This window comes from Vipera ursinii (genome assembly GCF_947247035.1).
Source record: "Vipera ursinii genome assembly, chromosome: 1".
Classification (NCBI taxonomy): domain Eukaryota; kingdom Metazoa; phylum Chordata; class Lepidosauria; order Squamata; family Viperidae; genus Vipera; species Vipera ursinii.
The window spans coordinates 316,122,182-316,146,720 of NC_139512.1; the positions used below are offsets into that span (position 1 = coordinate 316,122,182).

The 24,539-nt window shown below is 37.9% G+C and overlaps 1 protein-coding gene across 1 annotated transcript in view; it reads right to left on the reverse strand.

The window, feature by feature from the left end:
* The window catches only part of SRBD1 (S1 RNA binding domain 1), a 167,088-nt gene that overhangs the window by 140,079 nt on the left and 2,470 nt on the right, over positions 1–24,539 (reverse strand). The window contains exons 3-9 of the mRNA XM_083361548.1: positions 23,403–23,580; positions 21,350–21,676; positions 18,851–19,017; positions 15,910–16,027; positions 12,662–12,800; positions 10,107–10,203; positions 7,638–7,773 (exon numbers count right to left, since the gene is read on the reverse strand). Coding sequence (XP_083217674.1) covers positions 7,638–7,773; positions 10,107–10,203; positions 12,662–12,800; positions 15,910–16,027; positions 18,851–19,017; positions 21,350–21,676; positions 23,403–23,580 — 1,162 coding nt within the window. The remainder of the gene's footprint in view (positions 1–7,637; positions 7,774–10,106; positions 10,204–12,661; positions 12,801–15,909; positions 16,028–18,850; positions 19,018–21,349; positions 21,677–23,402; positions 23,581–24,539) is intronic.

Consider the following 24,539-nt stretch of genomic DNA (forward strand, 5'->3'; position numbering starts at 1 on the left):
AGGAATGCTATATTAGAAGTCAAAGTAAGAGAGAATGAAAATGTAAGAGATAAACTGGAGAAGGACTTAAGTTTAGCCCAATTTTACCAGATGCAGTTTGCTGTCAGAATCAGAGGTTTAAAAGAGGATACTAAAGAAGACTTGAAGCAGCTGATCTCTGAGGCTTTTGAAGAAGTATTAAACCTGCCTGCATCTGAAATAAGAGCAGCTATGGATAAAGTGTTTCGGGTGAATTCATGGATTGCCAGACAGAGGAAGTTGCCTAGAGATGTGGTGGTTTATTTTGCAAAAAGAGAGATCAGAGATCAAATTATACAAGCTGCCTATGATGTTAAAGTGGTGATTGCTGAACAAGAAGTTTTGGTTTTAAAAGAAATTCCTCCAAGGATTTTAAGGGGAAGGAAGGATTATACATTCCTCGTGCATGAGCTCAAGCAAAGAGATATAAGGTTCAGATGGGAGATTCCTCAGGGGTTGATGGTGATGCATGAAGGTAAAAGGTACCGGTTGATTACTGTGAAGCAAGCGCGTGATTTTTACAACAATGTCTTAAAAGCAACTCCATTAACGCTCCTGGAAGCTGGGAAAGGATCTGGAGAAGAAGAACAACAAGAGGAGGAAACGGAGGAAAGTGGAGCGGGAGGAGATCAAGTTACAACTTCTTTGGATGATCCTAGAGAGCAAAGAGTGACGCGTGCTGCTTTAAAACGAGCAAAGAAAATAATAGAACAAGATCAACAAAAGTCTTCAGTTTCTTCGCAACGTACATACAGTCAAGCTGTGGGAGGAGCACGGCCTAAAGAAGTTAGTCCTATCAAGGCTGTGGTCCATGGGCTTCTGGAGAATATTCATGGCAACTAAATTTTTAACTTGGAATGTTAATGGACTGAATTCACCGCAGAAGAGGAAGAAAGTTTTTCAATATTTAAAGCAATTTAAGATAGACGTTATATGTTTGCAAGAAACGCATATTAGAGTTTTGGATCAAAAGTATTTATTGAACGCGAGACTGGGTACGCATTTTGTTGCCTCTGCAGAGAATAAGAAAAATGGAGTAGTTGTTTATGTTAAAAGTGCTCTAACAGCAGATTTAATAGAAGCAGATAAGCATGGAAGATATGTTATGATTGAGCTGCTGTTAGAAGGTAAAAAGATGCTTCTAGTTGGACTATATGCACCTAACCAACAACAAGCTGATTTTTTTAGCTTACTTCATACAAAGCTTACCCAGTTGGATTATAAATCTTTTATTTTTATGGGAGATTGGAATGGTGTTCTGGATGTACACTTGGATAAAGCTGGAGCTTTTAAGCGTGTTCCAAGCCACGCCAGATTGCCTAAAGCTTTTTTTGAATTGAAGGATGATTTGGAATTGCGAGATATCTGGCGTGAGAGGCACCTGCAGGAGAAGGATTATACTTTTTACTCTGACAGACACCAATCTTTCTCAAGGATTGATTTTATTTTGTTGACTAATGACTTCTTTTTGAGAACTAAAAAAGTGAAGATATGTGCAAGAACTATTTCAGACCACAGTCCAGTTTGGTTGGAGATTGATAAGGAGAAAAGAGATAGGCGCTCGTGGCGCCTAAATGAGAACTTGTTTAGAGATCAGAGAAATGTGGAAGAATGTAAACAGCGGATGAAGGATTTTTTCGAGATTAATATGAATAAGGGTACCTCGATGGATATGGTTTGGGATGCTAGTAAGGCCTATATGAGAGGGGTGTTGATATATATGAATAATAGACGTAGACGTGTAATGGAAACTAGAAGGAAAGAACTGGAGAATGAAATAAAGGAAAAAGAAAGGGTTTTGATTTTGAATCTAGGGGACGTGAAGATTAAAGAGGCTATTAGGCTGTTAAGAGGACAATTTGATAAATTAATGGCAGACCAAGTGGCAACCAATCTGCGGTTTGCTAGGCATAATACTTTTTGCAACGCTAATAAACCAGGCAGATGGTTAGCCTATAGACTGAGGAAGAAACAAAGGGCCTCTAACATAGACAAGATTGAATATAAAGGAAGGGTTGTGTTTCAACAGAATCTAATTAAGGATGCTTTTGTGGATTTTTATTCAAAATTATATACCAAAGAGGAAATTGAGGTAAAAGACATTGATAAATATTTGGAGAATGCTAATATTCCAGTTCTTACGCAAGCACAAAGAGAGGGGATTAACCAACTGATCACAGAAGAAGAAATCCTTACAGCAATTAAGGATTTGAAGGTTGATAAGGCGCCCGGTACGGATGGCTTGTCTGCGGCCTTTTATAAAAATTTACAATTTGAGATGATAAAACCGTTAAAGGAACTGTTCCAGACAATCCAGAGGGGGGGAAAGGTGCCACCGTCTTGGAGAACAGCTTTTATCTCATTGATTCCGAAGGAAGATCAGGATGCTACTCAAGTTAAAAATTACAGACCGATTTCGCTTTTAAATACAGATTATAAGATATTTGCTAAGGTTTTGGCTAATAGACTGATGAGGGTTCTGCAACAGGTGATTCATGGGGATCAAACGGGGTTTATTAGTGGTAGGCAAATGAAAAATAATGTTAGACATATAGTTGATGTGTTAGAGTTTTTGGAAAGACACAACCAGATCTCTGCAGCGCTAATCTTTTTAGATGCTGAAAAGGCTTTTGATCAATTGAATTGGCAATTTCTGTTGAGAATGTTAGATAAAATGGATTTTGGGGAAAATTTCTTGCAGCCGATTAGGGCATTATATCAAAAGCAAACTGCCCGAATCATAGTTAACAATAGCTTGACGGCAGTATGTAATATTGAGAAGGGTACAAGGCAAGGATGTCCGTTATCGCCCTTGTTATTTGTATTAACTTTAGAGATATTATTGAACAAGATTCGGAATTCGGAAAAAATTAAGGGGATACAAGTTGGAGATCAAGACTATAGATTGAGAGCATTTGCAGATGATCTGGTTGTTACAGTGACCCAGCCAGAGAATTCTGTTGTGGACCTGATAGAGATAATAACACAATATGGGAAGGTTTCTGGATTTAAAGTAAATATACAGAAAACTAAAATTTTGGCTAGAAACATGACAGTTTCACAGAAGGCCTTCTTGGAAGGATTAACTGGATTTGAGATTGTTAAAAGGGTTAAATATTTGGGGGTAATTTTGTCGCCCTCGAATACAAAGCTATATAAAAATAATTACGAAAAATTGTGGGGGAAAATTCAAAAAGAATTGGAGAGTTGGCAAAAATTGCAATTGACTTTGTTGGGACGGATTGCAGCAGTGAAGATGAATGTCCTGCCCAAATTTTTATTTTTATTTCAAATGATACCGATTCTTAAGAAAGATTCTAACTTGGAGGAATGGCAGCGTGGTATCAATAAATTTGTGTGGGCAGGGAAAAAGCCACGAGTTAAACTTAAGATTATGCAGGATATTTGTGAGAGAGGTGGCCTTAAATTGCCTAATTTTAAATTATATTATGAAGCTGCTGCATTAGTAGGAATAAGTGATTGGATTAATTTGACGCAATCGAGGTTATTAAATCTTGAGGGCCATGATTTGTTGTTTGGCTGGCATGCATATTTGTTGTATGATAAGAAGGTAGGTACCGTGTTTAGGACGCATATTCTAAGACAGGCATTGCTGAGAGTTTGGAAGAAGTATAGACATAAGCTAAGTTGTAAGATACCATTGTGGGCAATTCCAAAACACGCAATAGAAAATATACATGCTGGTTTCAAACACGATGAGACTACCTACAAGGAAATTTTAAGTTTAGAAAGGAATGTTTGGTGTTTGAAATCATATAGCTTCTTGCGAGAAGAGAAGGTTGTACAAACAGGGTTTCAATATACTCAGCTACGGGCCAGGTGGAAAGAAGACCAGAAAATTGGATTTGCAACGATTGATGAAAATTTGATAAAGCAAATTAGAAATCAGGGACCTGCGCACATTAAACGGATATATCTTGCATTGATTGAGATTGATTCAGAAACAGAGCTTGTTAAGGACTGTATGATAAAATGGGCCCAAAATATCCAGGAAGTTATTACTATGGACATGTGGGAGAAGATTTGGGTGAGGAATGTGAAATTTACTCAAGCTCAAAATTTAAGAGAGAATTTTTATAAGATGTTTTATAGATGGCATTTAGATCCTAAAAAACTTGCAAGTATGTACCCGAATTATCAGCCTAAGTGTTGGAGGTGCGGGGCTGAAGATGCAACATATTTTCACATATGGTGGACATGTAAAAAGGTTAAGGCCTTTTGGATTAAAATCTGGTGGAATATACAGAAGATTTTTAAAAGGAGGATAAAGTTTTGTCCGCAATTTTTTTTGTTGGGAATAATTGTTGATACTACAGTGGTGGACTCTAAGTTGATGCTGAATTTAATTACGGCAGCAAGACTTTTGATAGGACAATATTGGAAGAAAGAGGAGCTGCCGACCATAGAAGAATGGACTTTAAAGGTTTCCGACCTGGCAGAGATGGCGAAGATATCGGCTTATTTGAAAGATCACTCGCAAGAACGTTATATTATGGAATGGAGAAAGTGGATTGAGTTTATCCAGAATAAGTATAGGGTTAAGAAGTTTTATCTAGCATTTGAATAAGTCTTCTTTCGTGTTTTTTCTTTTCTTTTCCAATTTTCTTTTTTATATATATTTAATAATGTTAAGTTTTGTTTGTTCTTATACAAGTTAGAGGGTGATGGATTTTAGAATTTATGGTTGTTAGTATATGGTTGCTTATGATTGTTTTTATATATATATACCTTGTATTTAGCTCTGGGAAGTCCGGGGGGGGAGGAGGGTGGGGGGGAGGTACGGGGAGGGAAGAGGGAGGGGGGAAGGGGGGAGGCAAGGGAGGGAAGAGGGAGGGGGGAGCTGGGGAGGGGAGGGTCGGGGGGGATGGGGGTTTTTAATGGAAAATTGTATTGTAAAACTTTTCAATAAAAAAAAAAAAAAAAAAGAGCCTTGGTGGAGCAGTGGGCTAATGCCTCCTTAAGTAACACCAGCTGCCTGCAATTAGTGCAGGTTCGCATCCCACCAGGCTCAAGGTTGACTCAGCCTTCCATCCTTCCGAGGTAGGTAAAATGAGGACCCAGATTGTTGGGGGCAATTAAGCTGACTTTGTAATAATGCCGCTTGGGGGGTGTGTGAAAGCCCTAATAAGCAGGCATATACATAGAATGAAGGCTACTGCTAAGCTTGTAAGCCGCCCTGAGTCTTTGGAGAAGGGCGGGATATAAATGGAATTAAAATAAAAATTAAAAAAAAGTGCAGGTGGGCTGCCAAGTGCCAGAATTGCTATCATGTAACTACAACAGCTGTAACTTTGGGGATGGATCAACACTACCATAACTTCAAACATAGCTGAATTGTCGTAAGTCAAGGACTACTGGTAAATAAATTTCAGCTGAATTTTAAAAATGTTTCGTATAAACTAATATTATGTTGCCATGCAAAGTTGACTAGTGTTCACTCCTTAAACACAGAAATTACAGAGCATGTATGTCTGGGGGAAGGAATCTGTTTATGTAACCCTTACTGTCAGGATCTCCATCGTTGGCCTGGTGCCTTGCTGGCATCCTGCCATCAAAGGAGAAGGGAGAGGGGAGGCATTTGGGGGTAATCCACACCTGGGCATCTAATGGTGGGAAATGGGGAGAGGGAGCTGACATGTGAAGATCAGAGCTGTTTGTACCAGTTGCGCTGGGCAACTTCAAGGATACAGTAGGATAGTCTACTACATTACATATTTACATATATCTACAATAGGAGTTTAAACTAAAATTCAGCAGCAAACTCCACATATTTTTTAAAAAGCCATTTTGATGACAACCTACTTCTATTTTTTTAAAAAAATTTCAACTGTGGTGCTGTAAGAGTAGCAAGGCAGTATTTTTGTAAGAAGGGATGCGGTGGCTCAGTGGGTTAGGACGCTGAGCTTGTTGATCAGAAGATTGGCAGTTTGGCGGGTCGAATCCCGAGTGCCGTGTAACAGAGTGAGCACCCGTTACTTGTCCCAGCTTCTGCCGACCTAGCAGTTCGAAAGCACGTAAAAAAGGCAAGTAGAAAAATAGGGACCACTACAGTGGGAAGGTAACAGAGTTCCGTGCGCCTTTGGCATCTAGTCATGCCAGCCACATGACCACGGAGATGTCCTTGGATAAACGCTGGCTCTTCGGCTTTGAAACGGAGATGAGCCCCTAGAGTTGGAAACGACTAGCACGCATGTGCGGGGGAACCTTTACCTTTACTTATTTTTGTAAAAAGGAAGCTTATTTACAGGACATTAGAGAGTGCAGTATTTTGTCTATCTATGAAGATAAGGTTAACAATTCGCTTCTTGTGGAGAGGACTGCTTTTAACCATTTATTCAGACAGCAGAAAGCTATACTTGGATAAGAAAGCAGAACTTCACTATATCCATCCTTCTACTGAAATCCCAAGTCTCTCCCACAGAGGTTCTTTGAAGTCAGCCCCCTCCATTTATATCCCTTGTTCAGGAACTTAGTTGAGAGGAGATAGTGAGTTTGGAAATTCTTTGAATGACAGATTCAATTTATCTGCTCATCATGAAGCCACAAGAGCCTCTTGGTTGGCACTGGCTGTTCCAGACCCTGATTGCTAAGCCTAAGTAGAATTTTACTTCCACTTTTTGCCATTTACTTTTGATTCCTGTCAAAGAGCCATATCTTTGGCATCAATGGCTGGGCTGCACTGCAGTGTAAGAGATGAAAGGCAGCAAATCATTAAATAAGGGGAAGGAATGGAATCCCTCTCTTCCTAAAGCAATAGTAACATGGCCAGTCTGAGGGGACCACAATAAAGTACTCCCAAATAGTTTCTCTCCACTCATCTTTACATTATTATCATGTGAAAACCCAGCCATTGTGGTTTGTATAGCTTACTGAACCACTATGGCTTATTCTATAAACTACAGGAAAAACAAATCAGGTTTATCATATTATCATGACCTGAAACCCATGAGGCATAGCCACTGGCTTACCCCACACACAAACAAGATACTGTACATCCCACCAGTTCACTTGAGTCTTCTCCATGAACATACCAAAAGTGATGCAGGTTGGCAAGAAGGAGAGAGGGGCAAGGCACACTAACTCGTCTCTACTCACTCCTAAGACCTTTCCACAATTTGTTACAGTTAAAATCTGGAAAAATCCAAACGCACCAAATATTGGCTTGGCCAGCTGAGACCGATCGAGAACAGTACAGGGAAACTTCAAAGTGACAATTTGCTTGCTTCAGGTTTGAAACAAAACATGTTTTCCTTTCCATGCACAAGACTGTCTAGGCAACAGGAAAATAGTTCAAGAACTAGATTGTTTATTTTATCTACTATATTTATATCTGGCCTTTCATTCAGGACTGCAAGGTTCCAGGTGCAGTACTCTCTTGTTCTTTTTCCCCATAAGACAACAACTCTTTGGGCTGCCAGAGAGTGACTGGCTCAAAGTGACTCACTAAGTTTCCGTGGATGAGCATGAACTAGATCCCAGGTTTCCCCACTAGTAGTCAATACTTTAACTACCATAGTACATAACAAATTTCTTGCAAGAAATATATCTTTTTATTTTCTTATTTAAGAGGTACTTCTTTAGAAAATTTGCAAACATACCTGGTGATGTCGAATGCTTTTTATGTTGCAAGAAAAATTTTGGTACAGATGAAATTTGTTGACATTTTTTTCACTGATGTTTTTAGAAGTCACTTTTGCTAGACATGACTGAATGCAAACGTATTTACTTTGACATCTATATTTTTAAAACAAACAAAATCCTTTAGTCAAGAGAATTTCTCTGTACATCTGAATAATAGCAACATTAATAAAAATACGTAATTTCATTATCATTCTAAATTTCATAGTATATTAGAACAAACGTATTTTACAAAATTAATCTGATATATTCAGTGCTTTTTTTGTAAAAGAAAAAGGTGCCAGTACTCACACATGTCATACAACCCGCCATGCCTACCATACAAGGTTCCAACCAAAAAATGGTGCCGGAACTCCGTTCTGAGCGTTCTATGACAAAAAAAGCCCTGGATATATTTCATTCATAATGCCAAGTCAGAAACGCGTTAGGTGCTTTCCAAAAACCAATACCCCCCTCCACACACATACAAATTTAATGACCAGGTGACTGCTAAGGAATATAAATCTTTCCGATCCTCATCATTCAGCCAGAACTGAAGAAGTATTAGATGAGAAGCGAAACATTATCAAAGAAAAAAAACAAGGAAGTCCAGCTGCCTTTTAAAAAGCACCTTTGGGACAACCATGACCTGGATGATTGAGAATCTCTATAGACATTTGATATGAAAATAGAAATTTTAATGTCATGATAGCATAAATTATAAATTATAGCATAAATTATTAAATGTACAGCTATATTTAATGGCTATCCCATTTAACTTTAATTAGATATAAATGAATGGAATTTATTTAATTTTTTTCATCCTGATCCTACCTATTACTTTAGAATAGACCCTTTTGATATGACCCTTATAATCAAAGACAAAATCCCCTCTACTAAGTGATCTTGTGGATTGTGCTTTTGTCTTAGCTTAAAACCTCTCCAAGAAAAAGAAATTACAAACCAAACAAAGTAGTTGTTAATCGCATAGTAAGCCAAAGTCAAACTATATATACCATGCCTTCCTGCAAAAGAATTTGGAGATCTCACCTGGCTTGGATCCTGTGAGGAGTATGAACTAATCCCTGGCCTTCAAGTCTCCTGATTTTGAGACAGCCACAATTTAATTGAAGGGCAAGCCTGCCTTTTGTTTCTGAAAACTGGGTGGTGGAGGAGGAAAGAATTCCACTCTCAGAAATTTGCCTACTTAAGTTTCAGATTTGGCATCAGAGGGATGAATAGCTAAATTGGCAATCAACAGCAATAGCACTTACACTTAGTATATATTGCTTCATAGTACTTTTACAGCCCTCTCTAAGCAGTTTACAGAGTCAGCATATTGCCCCCAATAATCTGTGTCCTTATTTTACCAACTTCAGAAGGATGGAAGTCAACCTTGAGCCAGCTGAACTCCTGGCTGAGGGCAGAATTAGCCTGCAATACTGCATTCTAACCCCTGCATTACTACAGCTCTTCATATGCTTCTATGTTTCTATGCATCTCCGTAGATGTGAGGCCTCATTTGTAAGGCTTTCCAATAAATCCTGTGGGCTTTCAGAGGGCTCTTTGGGGAGTTTCTTGAGAATCTAGTGGGCAGTTTGACCAAAGGTCTGGTTGCCCAGTGGAATAAAGATCACTGGACTGGATTGCACCAAAGTGCCCAAAATGCAGAACCAATACAGCCTCTTAGTTTATTGGGGAACTCGGGGAGATGAAATGATAGAGGAAACGCCCAAGAGGACTTCCTACTTTATCCTGACTGGACTTTGATACAAGTTCCCACTGAGGCTACGGTCTGATAAGGGGAGGGAAGGGGAAGGGAGGGGAGGAGAGGATTTGCCACCCTGTCTGCATTGGCTAAATAGCTCCTTTTAAGGCAATTTGATCTCTTTTAGGGAAGAATCAGACAACTCGTGCTTCATTGGGACATCATTTCAGAGACATTTCCTTACTTAAATAGAGAAACAGAATGTCCACAGGCTGGCAAAAAAGCAGTGGGAGAGGAGCATCTTCCGACTTCCTACCAGCTTCTCCATTGCATTTCCTTGTGGGAATCTGGCAGGCAGATTGGAAACTAACCTTCCTTCCTTCCTCCCTCCGTTCCATCCTTTCTTCCTTGCTCGTTCCTGTCCACTTCTTCTATCCCTTTCTTCTTCTTCCTTCCTTCCTTCCATCCATCGAGACAACAGAATGACCACAGGGGTGCAAAAAATCAATGGGAGTGGGAACAACTTCCGACTTCTTGTCGGTTTCCCCACTGAATTTCCTTGTGGGAAACTGACAATAAATGTCAAAAGTCTTGCTTCCTTCCTCCCTCAAAATTTTTTGTCTGATCATATGGAAGAATATATTCAATCCAGGAACAAAGACTTTCATCAAATCTACAGGTCTGGAAAATGCAATGTTACCAATCTCTAAGATAAGGATATGTGTCTGAAAAAATTACTTACAAATTTCTGATAAAATCCTTTGTTTCTTTATCTTTATAAATCATGTCGGCCAGGATATGCTGCACTCCCAATTTTACTTCCTCTTTGGTGGAAAGTCCTAAAGGAAAATATTTTGTTTTTAAATACCAAATAGAATACCCTGCAAAAATGGCAATACGAAGCTTTAAGGGGAGCTAACAAAATCCAAAAATCAACTGAAAATGAAAGGTCACCGCCCTGAGTCCTTTGGGAGAAGGGCGGTATATAAATAAAATTATTATTATTATTATTATTATTATTATTATTATTATTATTATTATTATTATTATTATTATTATTATTATTATTATTATTATTATATAACAGTAAAGACTGAACCATGCAGCAAGAATGGTTCTGATGTCAAGCAAGAGAAGGTCACAGTTCTACTTACACCAGGCCTAACTGTTTCAGGGACTTCACATCCTTTTCCCAGTCACAGAAAAACAATGTTGCACATTTGTCATCTATGCTGCACCTGAACTGAAACATTTCACAGCTAACTCAACCATATAATTCACCTTTCACAGACAGCCTATGTGTAACAACAACTGATGGCTTCAAACCCACTTCCTGCCCAATAAAATACACTCAGAATAGACACCTCTTGTCTTTTTGATGAGTGCCAGACCTAGCCTGGTGACAAAACATCGAGAGAGTTATACAAAAAGTGTGAACCAATAATGTTCCTCTTGCTAAAATCAACAAGGAGGTCTTGTGGAAACTATCATAAAGTTCAGTTAACAGTACCTCCCAGCTACAGAATTTTATTTTAACAAAATGTTAGTAAAACATTTTTTTCCAAAAAGAAAAATCCTGTTAAAAGATGAACTGGAAACACTGTTTAGGTCATTCTCTATAAAAAGCATATTTTTTAAAAAAAAATCAGTACATTTTGCTATCTAAGATTGCCCCCTACAGATTTATCTATAATTACACTATACTGTATACACATTATACTCTAACGTACGAAATAAAAAACATCACCTCTTTCAAAATTAATTTTCTTTTGTCTCAGAGGTCAGAAGCAGTGAATTGCAACACTTGCCCATCAGCTTTATTATCTTAGCATATTAACAAAAACCTTAATGGCAAATGATTAACAAGCTAACTGTTCTGTGGGGAAAGTAGTAAATAATATGATTATTTACAATCCATGACTCCTTCGAGTCCCCAGGCCTGGACAATCTGGCTTAAGACAGAGCAGGTATAGAGATTATCTTGTCAATGATAACACTCTTTTTCTCACTTTACCTCAAAGCATTATTGTCTCCCTGATATAAATTAATGTTACCCAAGGTTATATATCTGTGCTCTATTAGACTCAGTCCCCCCCCTTGAATGCCAAGAAAACCCTGGAACATTGTTTTGGGAATGAATTACAGACCCACACACTTTCCTTAACTCCTTCCCAAACCATCCTATCCTACTATAGAAGAAAACAGAGATAAAGCAAAGATATCCAAGTACCATTAGCAAAGAGTGAGAGAGAGAGAGTGAGAGAGAGTGAGAGAGAGTGAGTGAGTGAGTGAGAGAGAGAGAGAGAGAGAGAATAAACAAGTGTGAAAATAAGATTTAAAAAACCACTTTGGTATAACACGTGACAGAGGGAAACTGCCAAGCTTTAAAGATTCTATTTTCAGACCTACAACTATAGGGTAGAGCTCCAACAATCTTTACATTGCCTATTGCCTAACTTGATCTTCCTCAAAGAGCTGACATCTATCTCTTTCAGTCATCCCCTTATTGATTAAGTGCAGATTTGCCTCTTCTTTATCTCTTTTAAGCAAGTTATTAATCTTTTAATATTTTATATTACAATGTGTTGAAACTGTATGTATGGCAGCATACTAAAACGTGGCTGCAAGCTTCAGTATCTTATTTTCACTAATCAGGAGGAAGTTGATGTTGTTGAGGCTCATTTGGGATCAAAGATATTTATGTATTCTTGATTTACCTCAGCCTTTCCACCCTAAAGATCTCTAGGGATGGTAAAAAACAGCACCGGCCTGCCAGAAAACGTGCATCTTTATTGGAACTAACTTCTTTGTCATAGTCAATCTCAGTCATTTTAATCAACAGTATTAAGCATATTTAAAAACGTTTGTATGCTTGAATAAGCCTGAGGATTATTGGTGAGGAATGGAAATGTTATACATGAACAAATAACTTTCCTACTGCAAAGCCAACAGTATACAGTATTTTAAAATAACAAAGGGAACTTCAGTGAATGAGGCTGGGAGAAAGAGTTCTCCAATCTACTTAGTTTCTACTCATATTCAGCAAGCATCTGAAGAAAAGGTACAATGAGAATATTATCTCAAGCCAAGTTAATTTTCCCAGTACTGACTCTATTATCACCAGGCCTCCAAAATTTCTAACCAGGACAATAGATAATTCAGAAAAAGGCGGGAATCTGCTGCAAACAAAGCCGTTTGCTGTTCTCAAAGGGGCTACAAGTTTCCACCAAATTGCAGAACCATACTCAAAACATTTCTGTTTATATACTCTAATGCTTCTAAAAGATACACGCTTACCTTTGACGTTGGACTTGACATAAAAGAATAAGTTGAGTTCCTTCGGATTCTCAAGGAGCAAGTTGGCTGCTTGTTCCAAGCCCAACTGTTTAGCTCTTTGTGCTTTAGTTCCTTTGCTTCCAGGTTTATATGGTGCATACTATAATAGATAATACTGTATGAGACTAAACATAAAGGCTACATAACATAAGGGCTACAATGTGTGTGTGTGTGTGTGTGTGTGTGTGTGTGTGTGTGTGTGTGTAAATTTTGCTTCTTTGTTAGCAAGCCAAAAAAATTACACAAATATGAACTGCCACTGCTGTGGCTACTGCCTGTAGATGGCCTTGGGTTAGGCTGAAACAGGAAATAAGATTTGTCCCATGTTTGGGACCTAAGCAAGTGCATTCTAAATACTTAACAAACATTTAACATATATATACATATATACATATTTACATATATACATACATACATACATATATATATATATATATATATATATATATATATATATATATATATATATGATAAAGGGTATGACTAACTGATGAGAACATAAAAGAGTTCGAAATGATCATCTTAGCCTCCCAAATTCTTTATTAGCAATTTGAATAATTTGCACAAATAATGAGCTGTCATAAGTTGACTAGTTCCTGTGGATAAGCCCTGAGCCGGGCCAAAACAGGAATGAAAGAGTTAATTAGCAAGGTCCATTCAAAAAGCCTTGACAAATACTTAAACATACATTTGCCTTGCCTTCCAGCTAATATAAGAGAGACAGAACCTGTGGCTCAGGAGGTTAAAACACTGCCTGATATATAATCAGCCCGGGTTCGAATCTCAGATAAAGGGTATGACTAACTGATGAGAACATAAAAGAGTTCGAAATGATCATCTTAGCCTCCCAAATTCTTTATTAGCACTTTGAATAATTTGCACATATATATATATATATATATATATATATATATATATATATATATATATATATATATATATATAAATGCTTGTTAACTATTTAGATTACCCTGCTAGGCCCCAAACATGGGACAAATCTTTATTTCCTGTTTCAGCCTAACCGAAGGCCATCAACAGGCAGTAGTCACAACAGTGACAGCTCATATTTGTGTAAAAAAAATTTTTAGATTGCTAACAAAGAATTAAAGGGAGACTGATATGCATTTCAAACGTATTTGTTTTCATCAGTCAGCCATGCCCTTCTGAGATTCGAACCTGGGCTGATTGCACATTAGGCAGTTGTTTTTACCTCTAGGCCACAAGCTCTATCTCACTTTGTTAGCTGAGAAGCAAGAGAGAGATGTGTTAAATGCTTGTTAACTATTTAGATTACCTTGCTAGGCCCCAAACATGGGACAAATCTTTATTTCCTGTTTCATATATATTATATATACATACATACATACACAAAAAAAACACACACACAGTGTTTGTGCACGCATGTACATGTATATAATTTTGTTGTCCCAAGCTTTCAAATTTTTCCATCCTCAGGATGCAAACAAGGTGATGATATCTAGTATATAGAATCAGTTATCAGAGATCAATTAACTGATCCAATAGCCTCCTAGATAATTGATTACCTATACAGCATTTCAAGGTTTTTTTCTAACATTCAATTGGAACCTACCTTGTTTAACTTAAATCTATCATTACATTTTTGCTTCTTCGTTGTTTTGGACATTCCAGCTAGAAAAGCCAAAGTCCTCCTAACCTACACAGTGAGCAAGCCTGCCATATACAGTATACATGTAACTTATCCTTTATCTGCTTTATTTAAAATATGAAAAATAGTAATAGTCATCTTTCTTCTTTTAAATCAAGTTAGTTCACACATGCTGAATTGTGACATAGCTGGTTTTGCTTAGCTTAGTGTGCTGTATGAAACCAGACAACTCTAATATTTAACCCATGTTTTTATATTTAGCATAAAGTGAGAATAACTGGGTGTCACTTATTCAATAAACATTGGCTACTGTGTGTGTGAGAGAGACTCTAATGCTAGAGGCAAACCCTAATGAAATAGACTAAACATTATTTCTAATGTTGGGATTATATAATAAGGTAGACCAAGAGTATATGCTGAAAATGAAACCCAGGCTTCCTGGAAATTTAGGAAGTCTTTATCAATGAAAAGATCAATAACTGCTAACAATCTTTCCTGGGTAGGAATACATTCATAATCTTTAATCTTCTCCTACGCTTCATAACTCCAAGTCTAATTTTTAGAACACATGTTTATAGCATAATTCTATATACTTATAAAAATATGCCAGAGGGGAAGAGGATAGCAGTTCACAGGGAGTAAAAATGTGGGTCTCAAATCTAATAATTTATAAAAGCCAGCTTCAAACTGTTGACTAAAAGCAACTAAGAAATGAGAATGTTTTGAGCAAATGCTTTCTTCAAAGGCAAAGAATGTTCATGTTTCTGTACATACTATACTGATTGAAAGGAGAGGAATACTGTATTTCAGCTAAGGCTGAAGCAGTCTTAACTCAATTTGCACCATGTGAAATAGCAAAGAAATGGAACACTTTTAATTGCCTTACTTCCTTTCCATTTCAGATCTATTGTAGTTCCAATCGGTGTAATAGATTTTGGATCCAAAAAACAAAATGCCTGGGTGAAATTCAAAGAAATTCAAATTCAAAGAAAATAATAATAACGACAGTGAAACCAAAGCTTAATGAGGCAGACTTTGCATGCAACAGATCAAACTTTGACTGTGCTTTTCATCACTTGTATAATGCTGTAATGATGCAAATAATGTAAAAATAATGTACTTGGCATTAATATCAAAACCCCTATTGGACATTGCTGAATAATAGATTCTTCCATTTCACAAAATGTCCATTAAAAGGAGACTTTACTGCACTACCAGTAACCACCAGGAGTCTGCCTCTTCCTTCCTTTTTCTGCTTTTGGTAAGCTGCCTTTATAATTCTCTTTTGCCTGAGAAAATAGCTTGTATCATATATGAACCAGGATAGAGCCATATTTCAATGGCTCAGTACATGTCCTGCGTTAAGAGGTCTCAGTTGTTTGCACTTCCAAATAAGACTGGGAAAATTAAAATCTTAAAGGGTGTAGAACTGTTATTAGATAATATAGTAATGATCTAATCCAGTATAAAATGGCTTCTAAGTGGTTATGGCCACAATTTCCATAAAATGATTTCCCAATGTTTGGAAAAAAATCAAACACAATAAGGTATATGAAAAATTACATTAAAATATTATACTAACCACATGATCCAGCTCCTCCAAAGTTTTACAGTTTAATAATGTAGTTAAAACACTTCCTGTCAGTTTTCTTTCTTTTTCAAGTTTTTGTATTGAGACATGAACCTTTTTTGCTAAAGTCCTAAAAGCAAGCATAGGTAGCAGAATTAAAAATTTGCATTTAATAGCATATTTATATAAATGCTATTCCTAACTTTGCTGCATCCCTGAGCCAGTATCACCTCACTGTGAAACCTTCCATATATATTGTTCATAGGGACTCTCAGACTGAACTGTTCCACTGGCTCAATAGAAAAGGCACTTTATGTGAAAATCTGCTGCCGGCGTCAACTCCCCTCCGCCCCGTGCGTTCCCACAGAGAGGGCCTCCTCAGGGTGCCTCCAGTCAGAGAATGTCGGCTGGTGGCCCCCAGGGGGAGGGCCTTCTCTGTGGGCGCTCCGGCTTTGTGGAACCAGCTGCCGGTTGAGCTCCGGATGGCACCGGATCTCCGCTCCTTCCGTCGCGGGTTAAAGACCCATTTATTTGAACAAGCTGGCCTGGCCTGATGGGGAATCACTTAGGGTTTTAATATTTATATATATTTTTATTGTTCTTATTGTGGGCAATAATTTAATTCTTTAATTTTTGTATTTTTGTAGTTTTAAGATATGCCCTGTTCACCGCCCTGAGTCCTTCGGGAGAAGGGCGGTATAAAAATTTAATAAATAATAATAATAATAATAATAATCAATGGATGAGTAGCTTCTTCTTTTAGAAACACAATTAAGGTAGTTTTCACTGAGAGAGTTTTCAAGAGTTTCCCTGGCTTCTGTCATACTGGGGGGGGGGAATTGATGGCGGGTTTATTACCTTAGCAAGGGGAGAGGAAGAAAGGAATGTAACCTCCAGATGATCTATAGCAGACATGTCAAACACAAGGCCCGGGGGCCAGATCCGGCCCGCTAAGTGGTTTCATGCGGCCCGCGAAGCCATCTTGGAAACAGTGAGGGAACGGCCCCCACTGCCTTGGCCCTGGCCCAGAGACCCTCCTCCTGCCAGAGACCCTCAGATCTGTCCCACTCCTGCCCAGGCCCCCACAGGCACCCTTGATGGGAACGATGTAGAGCTGGCCATGGCCACCTAGTAGGCCATATGCACTTTAGCCACGCCCACCCGGCCCCCTGAGGGCAACCACAATGCTGATGCGGCCCTCAATGAAATTGAGTTTGACACCCCTGATCTATGGGGTGGGGTTTCTTGGGGATACTTAGTTTAACCTTTTGATCTTCTCCTAATAAAAGTTCCTTTTGGAAGAGCCTGCTTCCATGAGTTCTGCTTTCTTGGGATGAGGTTTTGCGGTGGGCCCTGACAATCAGTCGGTGGGCCCTGACAATCAGTCATGGGGCAGAAACTTTTTCAACTTTTTTTTTCTATTGGCTTCCCTGATAAAGTTTGTAGCTGGCTGCTTATATTATAATCTCTTATATCAATCCAGGAATCAACTTTTTAAAACGAATCCTCTCCATTATTGGAATTCAGACAAGTTGTGAGATCTGTAAACATTACCCCATGAACTCCTCTGTTAACACTTGCAAGACTGCAGTAATTGCTTAAGGAAAAAGTAATAACAAAGTTAAAAACAATATTGATTTGAACCTATTTCAGTAAAAAGTAAAACAGGGCATACCAATACCACTTCAATGTGATATGACTCTTCTGATATAATGTAGACTAATCTACATTCCAGCATTCTATTATTAAGGTGGTGATGTATTAGGGTGGGAAGTAGAAAATGTTTATGGAATAGAGTAAGAATATAGTTAAGTAACTAATATGTGTATTTTAGACATAATTTTTATGAAGTGAGATGAAGGAAATTTGGGTTATCTGAAAGTTGAATACTATGGATATTAAAGATCAAACTGGAAATAAGTAACTAAAAATTAAAATTAGGTAAAATTTAATAACAGGACATTGTTTATCCAGATTTATTCAGATATGTATAAGCAAAAATGTATTTATAAATGTGATAATGAAGTTTATACTGAATTTTGATACAATTAGAAATTTATTAGCTTAAATATGAAATAGTAAATGTTAAGGGAAACAGAGAAGAAATTTTTGATGATGTAACCTGAGATACCTACTAAAGACTGTATTACTGAATTATTGTTTAACCCAATTACCACATTGCCTTCTAAATACTTATATGTAAAACTGGAAAATCTTTTTTAAAAATGATAATATCCTTCAATAATGTCTCTGGGTTAAGAAAATAATTTAAAAATTCTGCGTATCACTGCTAATTATGCTAAAGCTTTTCCTTATTCTTTCTCCTCCCCTCAAAAATATGAATATTTTTCCTTTTCCTTTCTTTTCAATTCTCCAAAATCCTGAACAGAGGACTTCATTTCATTTTCTTTTATTCATTAAACACTGCAGGGAAAGGATAAAAATGATTATCGCCCATCAAGTCAGTTGGAAATGACTTGATGGGTAGGAACTGTAACTTTTTTGTTTTTTTTGCACTTGAGGAAATTTAAAGGTAAATAAGGTGCTACAGTTCTCAGGCTCTCAGTTGTTCACTGCTGAGAAGTCTTTCTCCCACTGAAACAAGCTCCCAGTACTGAAATGGGATCTCAAGTTAATAACAACACCTTCCTTTTAGACATCATAAATGTGGCTGGTCTAAACAATTTAGATCTACTCAGAGTATAAATAATAATAATAATAATAATAATAATAATAATAATAATAATAATAATAATAATAATAATAATGACCTTGGAGGTCATTTTGTCCAACCCCCTGCTCAGGCAGGAAACCCTAAACTAGACATACCCAATTCCAGCAACCGTTCCTTATGTTTTAGTTATTTTATTGTATTATTTTATATTATATTTTATATTATTTTCCATTGTAACTCTCCTTTTTTACCCCCCCATCCCAATGCTTTAATACATACTGTAGTTCTTGCATTGTTTGTTGCACCTTACGCAGCACATCAGCTTCCATATTATTGATAAGTTCCTTCCGATACCGAACAATAAAAGGGATCGTATTATCCTCATTGAAAAGCTTGACTATATTGGCACACATCCATTCTTCAATATCGGTCCTTTGTGACAAAACCTGTAAGCCACAGTAAAAAGGCCCAAGTATGAATTTCTCACAAAAGAGTCTGAAAATGTTAAGCTTGGAGAAGAAATGGTTATGGCTATCATCTTACAGCAATCTGCTTAATAAGGCAAACATCCGATAATAATTGTGTTTATTTACAAACTTTACTCATTTCTCATTCTTAAAACCATATCCCCAAAACGATTCACACAAAAACTAGGCCTGAATCATTCAGCCCAGCTTTTTTCCAGAATTCCTGAAAATCTGAAGAGTGGAAAGGGAGCAAAACTCTAAAAAATATTTTTGGGAGGATCTTCACCATTATAAAAAACATACTTGAATATTACCTTTCCCAGGTGATAAGTTACTTTATAAAAAGAGAATAGAAAAAAAAACCTTGTGGTTGCTACTCATCTGAGAGGTGAACCTTTTAGCACAGTATCTTAATTGTATTTCCTGGGTTCTAATAGAAAAATATTTTTACAGGTATTGTCAGCCAAGTTTCAAAAGTAAGACTTTTGAACTGAGGGCCACAATCCAACTGTTGAAATAATCCTAACATGCCCACAAACTTTTTGTTATAGCTGAGGTGGTCAGGAGCAAGCATCCATCCATTTATTGGAGGAGCAGTTTCTACATTTCAGCTTACACTTACTTTTCTCTTTCCCCAGCACTTTGGGCTACTATAACTAATCAATGTTGGGAGGGAGGGAAGGGGATTAAAAGCTTTGTAAAAAAAATCATTAAAGCAAATGTTTGCTAGAATGGAAAAAAGGGGGAGAGGAATTTAAGCTTCATCGAAATAAATAAAATCATTGATGAAGATGTTTATTAGAATGGCAGCTACCTTTAAAAATTACATTAAAAATAAACAGTTTTAGCAACTGAGAAAAATGTTTAAATAATAATAATGATGATGATGATGATGATGAAGTTGGAAGGGACCTTGGAGGTCAACCCCCTGCTCAGGCAGAAAACCCTATACCATTTCAGACAAATGGCTGTCCAGTCTCTTCTTAAAAACTTCCAGTGTTTGAGCATTCACCACTTCTGGAGGCAGGTTGTTCCACTGGTTAATTGTTCTAACAGTCAGGAAGTTTCTCCTTAGTTCTAGGTTGCTTCTCTCCTTGACTAGTTTCCATCCGTTGCTTCTTGTTCTGCTTTCAGGTGCTTTGGAGAATAGCTTGACTCCCTCTTCTTTGTGGCAGCCCCTGAGATATTGGAACACTGCTATCATGTCACCCCTCGTCCTTCTCTTCATTAAACTAGACATACCCAATTCCAGCAGCCGTTCCTTATATGTTTTAGCCTCCAGTCCCCTAATCATCTTTGTTGCTCTTCTCTGTACTCTTTCCAAAAGTCTCAACATCTTTTTTACATCATGGTGACCAAAACTGGATGCAGCATTCCAAGTGTGGCCTTACCAAGGCATTGTAATGTGGTACTAACACTTCACGTGATCTCGACTGTATCCCTGTTAATGCAGCTTAACATTGTGTTGGCTTTTTTGGCAGCTGCAGCACACTGCTGGCTCATATCTAAGTGATTGTCCATTAGGACTCCAAGATCCCTCTCACAGTTACTACTATTGAGCAAGGTACCACCTACACTATACCTGTACATTTGGTTTTTCTTGCCTAAATGTAGAACTTTACTTTTTTCACCAATTTCATTTTGTTATATATATAATGGGTACCTATAGCATCAAGCTACCTACCATGCTTAGAAATGTGAATGTGAACAAAGAGCTTCACCACCCACTAAAAACAGCAACAATTAGTATTTTTTCTTATAAATTACAAGACAAAAAAGAAATAGAAGGAACCCTCTTTCATCTCATAAAATGATAAACCCTTTCTTTCCCAATTTTAAAAAAACACTGTATATGTTCCGCAAAGCACTCAGAAAACTGAAACATGCCTCTCATTTAGTATGATAAAAATATTTCCTTGGGGCTGGAATATATTTTTAGCACAGCATATACCAAATTACCACTTTTTAAATCCTGGAGTATTTTCTAATCTTTGACAAGCAAACGTTAAGAGTCAGAGTTAAAAAAAAAAGTCTTTCATAATTTTTCTTTTACTTACAAATAACAAAATAACTTTTTTGATATTTTTGTGAAATGTAATACTAACTGTAACCTTCCTTACCATAGCTAATGCTCAGGATAAATTCTCATTAAAAAGAGGGAAGACAATGTGCTGCTTTTTATAAAAATAAAGGCCGACCCAAACATTTTTGGGGGGGAATACCTCCAAATATTACATACATCAGAAATAAAATGAATGTACAACTTCACTCGAGAGAGTTTCCTCCAGAATTATAAACAAACATTACATACCTGTACAATGTCCCAGTTCATTTTATGGTGCCCATTCACTTTGCCACCTGCGGCATATTTTACACATTCCTCCTGAGGACATCCTGTTTTAAATTTTTTTAAGGGAGGTTCTTCAAATGTAAAATCTTCTTCAGACTCTTCCATCTTATATTTTTTTTTAGATACTGTAGAACTTGTGGATGGTTTATCTGCATTTACCGAGCAAAGTTCACTTTTAATGCTGCCAACCTTCTTCACTGGGAGCTTTTTGGTTGAACAGCTCACATTGACATCTTCCTCTGTCATTTTTTCTGTTCCTCCAGGTATGGCAATAGGCAAAGGTGAGCCCTACTCAAACCATCAAAATACATTAAGAGATATTAGTACTGACCACAACTAGTCTGAACATAAACAGCACCAATGACTTACTACATATCATTATAGCCTTTAGGATGATGGAGGAATGGAACAAGCGTCATCGAGTGGGGAAAAACCTACTGTATATATCAGCATCCTGCTTAGTAAAATGTAAGTGCAGAAAACATGAGTGCCTCAGGAAAGACCATTGTTACTGTCACTGATTACAGATAAACCATCAGAAGCACCCAAACATAACTGCTCTTAAAGCCAACCTATTTTCTCCTTTAGTCCAAGATTCAAGATCAGTTTTCAGTCACAAAGTTAGAACAAAAAATGATCAGCCCTAATAAAATTTGCTTTCTCTGGTAACAGATTGCAATTAAGTGTGTTATGCACCACATGTGAAGCTTCCAGCAGCATTATTTGAGACTGCCTTTTCTCAACAGTTGCTGCCTATCCAATAAGACCTGAAAGGGAAGGCTCCTTTTGGGTCTTTACTCAGAGAGAATGGAAGACAACGGTGTTCCATGTTTCTTCTGTTGCTGCCCATCCCCTTTGAGGTTGTCCTCGACTTATGACCAGTTGTTCAGCCACAGTGCAGTTACGATGGTGCTGAACAATGGGGACTGATGAGTCCTGAAGTTCTGACCATCACGGTACACACACAAACACACCACCCAGTCATGTTATTGTGACTTCTGAGATTCCCTACTGATTTCCCACAAGTCAACAGGGAAGCCTATAGGAAGCTGGTCCTTGCTCAACCACGGCAAACAGAACTGCTGTAATAGTCATTGATAAGCAGAGTGGTCACGCTTTACCACCACTTAGTTTAGTAATAAAAGGGACGTGGTGGCTCAGTGGGTTAGGACGCTGAGCTTGCCGATCAGAAGGTCAGCAGTTTGGCGGGTCGAATTCCAAGTGCCGCGTAACAGAGTGAGCGCCTGTTACTCGTCCCAGCTTCTGCCAACCTAGCAATTCGAAAGCACGTAAAAATGCAAGTAGAAAAATAGGGACCACTACGGTGGGAAGGTAACAGCGTTCCGTGAGCCTTTGGCATCTAGTCATGCCGGCCACATGACCACAGAGATGTCCTCGGACAAGAGCTGACTCTTCGGCTTTGAAATAGAGATGAGCACCAGCCCCTAGAGTTGGAAATGACTAGCACGCATGTGCGGGGGAACCTTTACCTTTACCTAGTTTAGTAATGGCAATACAACAGCTGCTGTTGTAAGGACTACTTGGATTCCTTCCAGCAGGACTTGAGTTTTGGTTGTTCCTTGAGACAGTATGATAGTACAATGTGAGAAAATTATTATTTCTTCTTGATTTATGATAAGAAGCTCCAATATACATCCAGAAGGTTCAAATAAAAATATAAATGCATGTTTCAAGGAACATACTTCACATCAAGTATGCTGGATAAATTACAGAGGTTAATGTGACTCGTGAAAAAAACATAGGGGCAGATCTTTCTTGCATGTAGCACAGTGTACATGCACCTGGAATTCCCATTTTTCCATTCCAATAAACCAGATAATTAAGAAGGTTCTAGGTAAGTCAGGTTGTTGGATCTATACAAAAGAACTGAACCAAATTAGAGGAAATTGGAATAGTGATGAATACAGATAAATCTCACAAAATAATCTATGCCCTCTCTTACTCTCTCTCAAATGTTTTGAAAACTAAATGGCTTCCTACTTCAATTACTTACCGGCTCCTCTTTTAACACTAGCTTCTTAGAACCTTTCTTAGCTACAGTGGATTTCTTCTTGGGCAATGATTTTTTTTCAACTCTTGGCACTTTTGGTTTTGGCACTTTGGCCTTACGTGAGGCTTCCTTTTTGGGGTTCCATTCCTCTTCATATTGTTCATCTTCTGATTCTGAAGATCTGCACAAGATATGGGAAAGTTTGTAATAAATGGAATTATACAGAGCGCTGTCCTTAAGATATGCAGGCCTCAACATTTAAAACAAAAGGGTTGCATGCATTTAGACACCAAAATGTATATGCTATCCTTGACAAAAGACTTGCATAGCTCACAGTTACATAGCCCAAATCCACAATCAGTAAATGAATTTATGACACAAAAATATCAAAATTCATGGTGAAACCAAACACGCCTTTTATTTATAACAAGTGACAGAATGCCAATTACACGTAATTTGTGTACATTATTGCCTATCTTTAGAACAGTCTTTCCCAACACCTGAAACAACTGTTTTTTTCAAAGTTCCCATAATGCTCTAGATCAGACATGTCAAACTCGCAACATCACATGATGTTGCACAACATATCGGGACTGTTTTGCCATTGCCGGCAATGGGGTGGGCGCAGCTTCCGCGTGACACGTCTGGCCTGTGGGCCGGCAGTTTGACACCCCTGCTCTACCCAGCCACTCTAGATAGGCACCCCTGCTCTAGATCAGGGGTGTCAAACTGCTGGCCCGCAGGCCAGAGCGTCACAGAGAAACCGCACCCATCCCATTGCCAGCAATGGGAAAAAGTTCCAATACGTCGTGCGACATCACGTGACGTCGCGAGTTTGACATGTCTGCTCTAGATAGAAGGAAATTGCACCAATGTATTGTGGATACAATATTGCCACTAGCAATCTTGCTGGAAAAGCACTCCAGTGTTATACAACGTTACACAATTTTAAGCAGTTACTCATAGCCTGGTTTTGTATTTGGAGCTGCCAATCAGTCCATTGTTTCAAGCATTTTTCCAATCCACCCATAGCAAACTTTCTCTGCATAGATTTCACAGAACTAAACGAATAAAAAACGTAACAAACCAGCAACAACATTTCATATGGCTGGACAAATATAAAGTGCACAAAAGCAACAA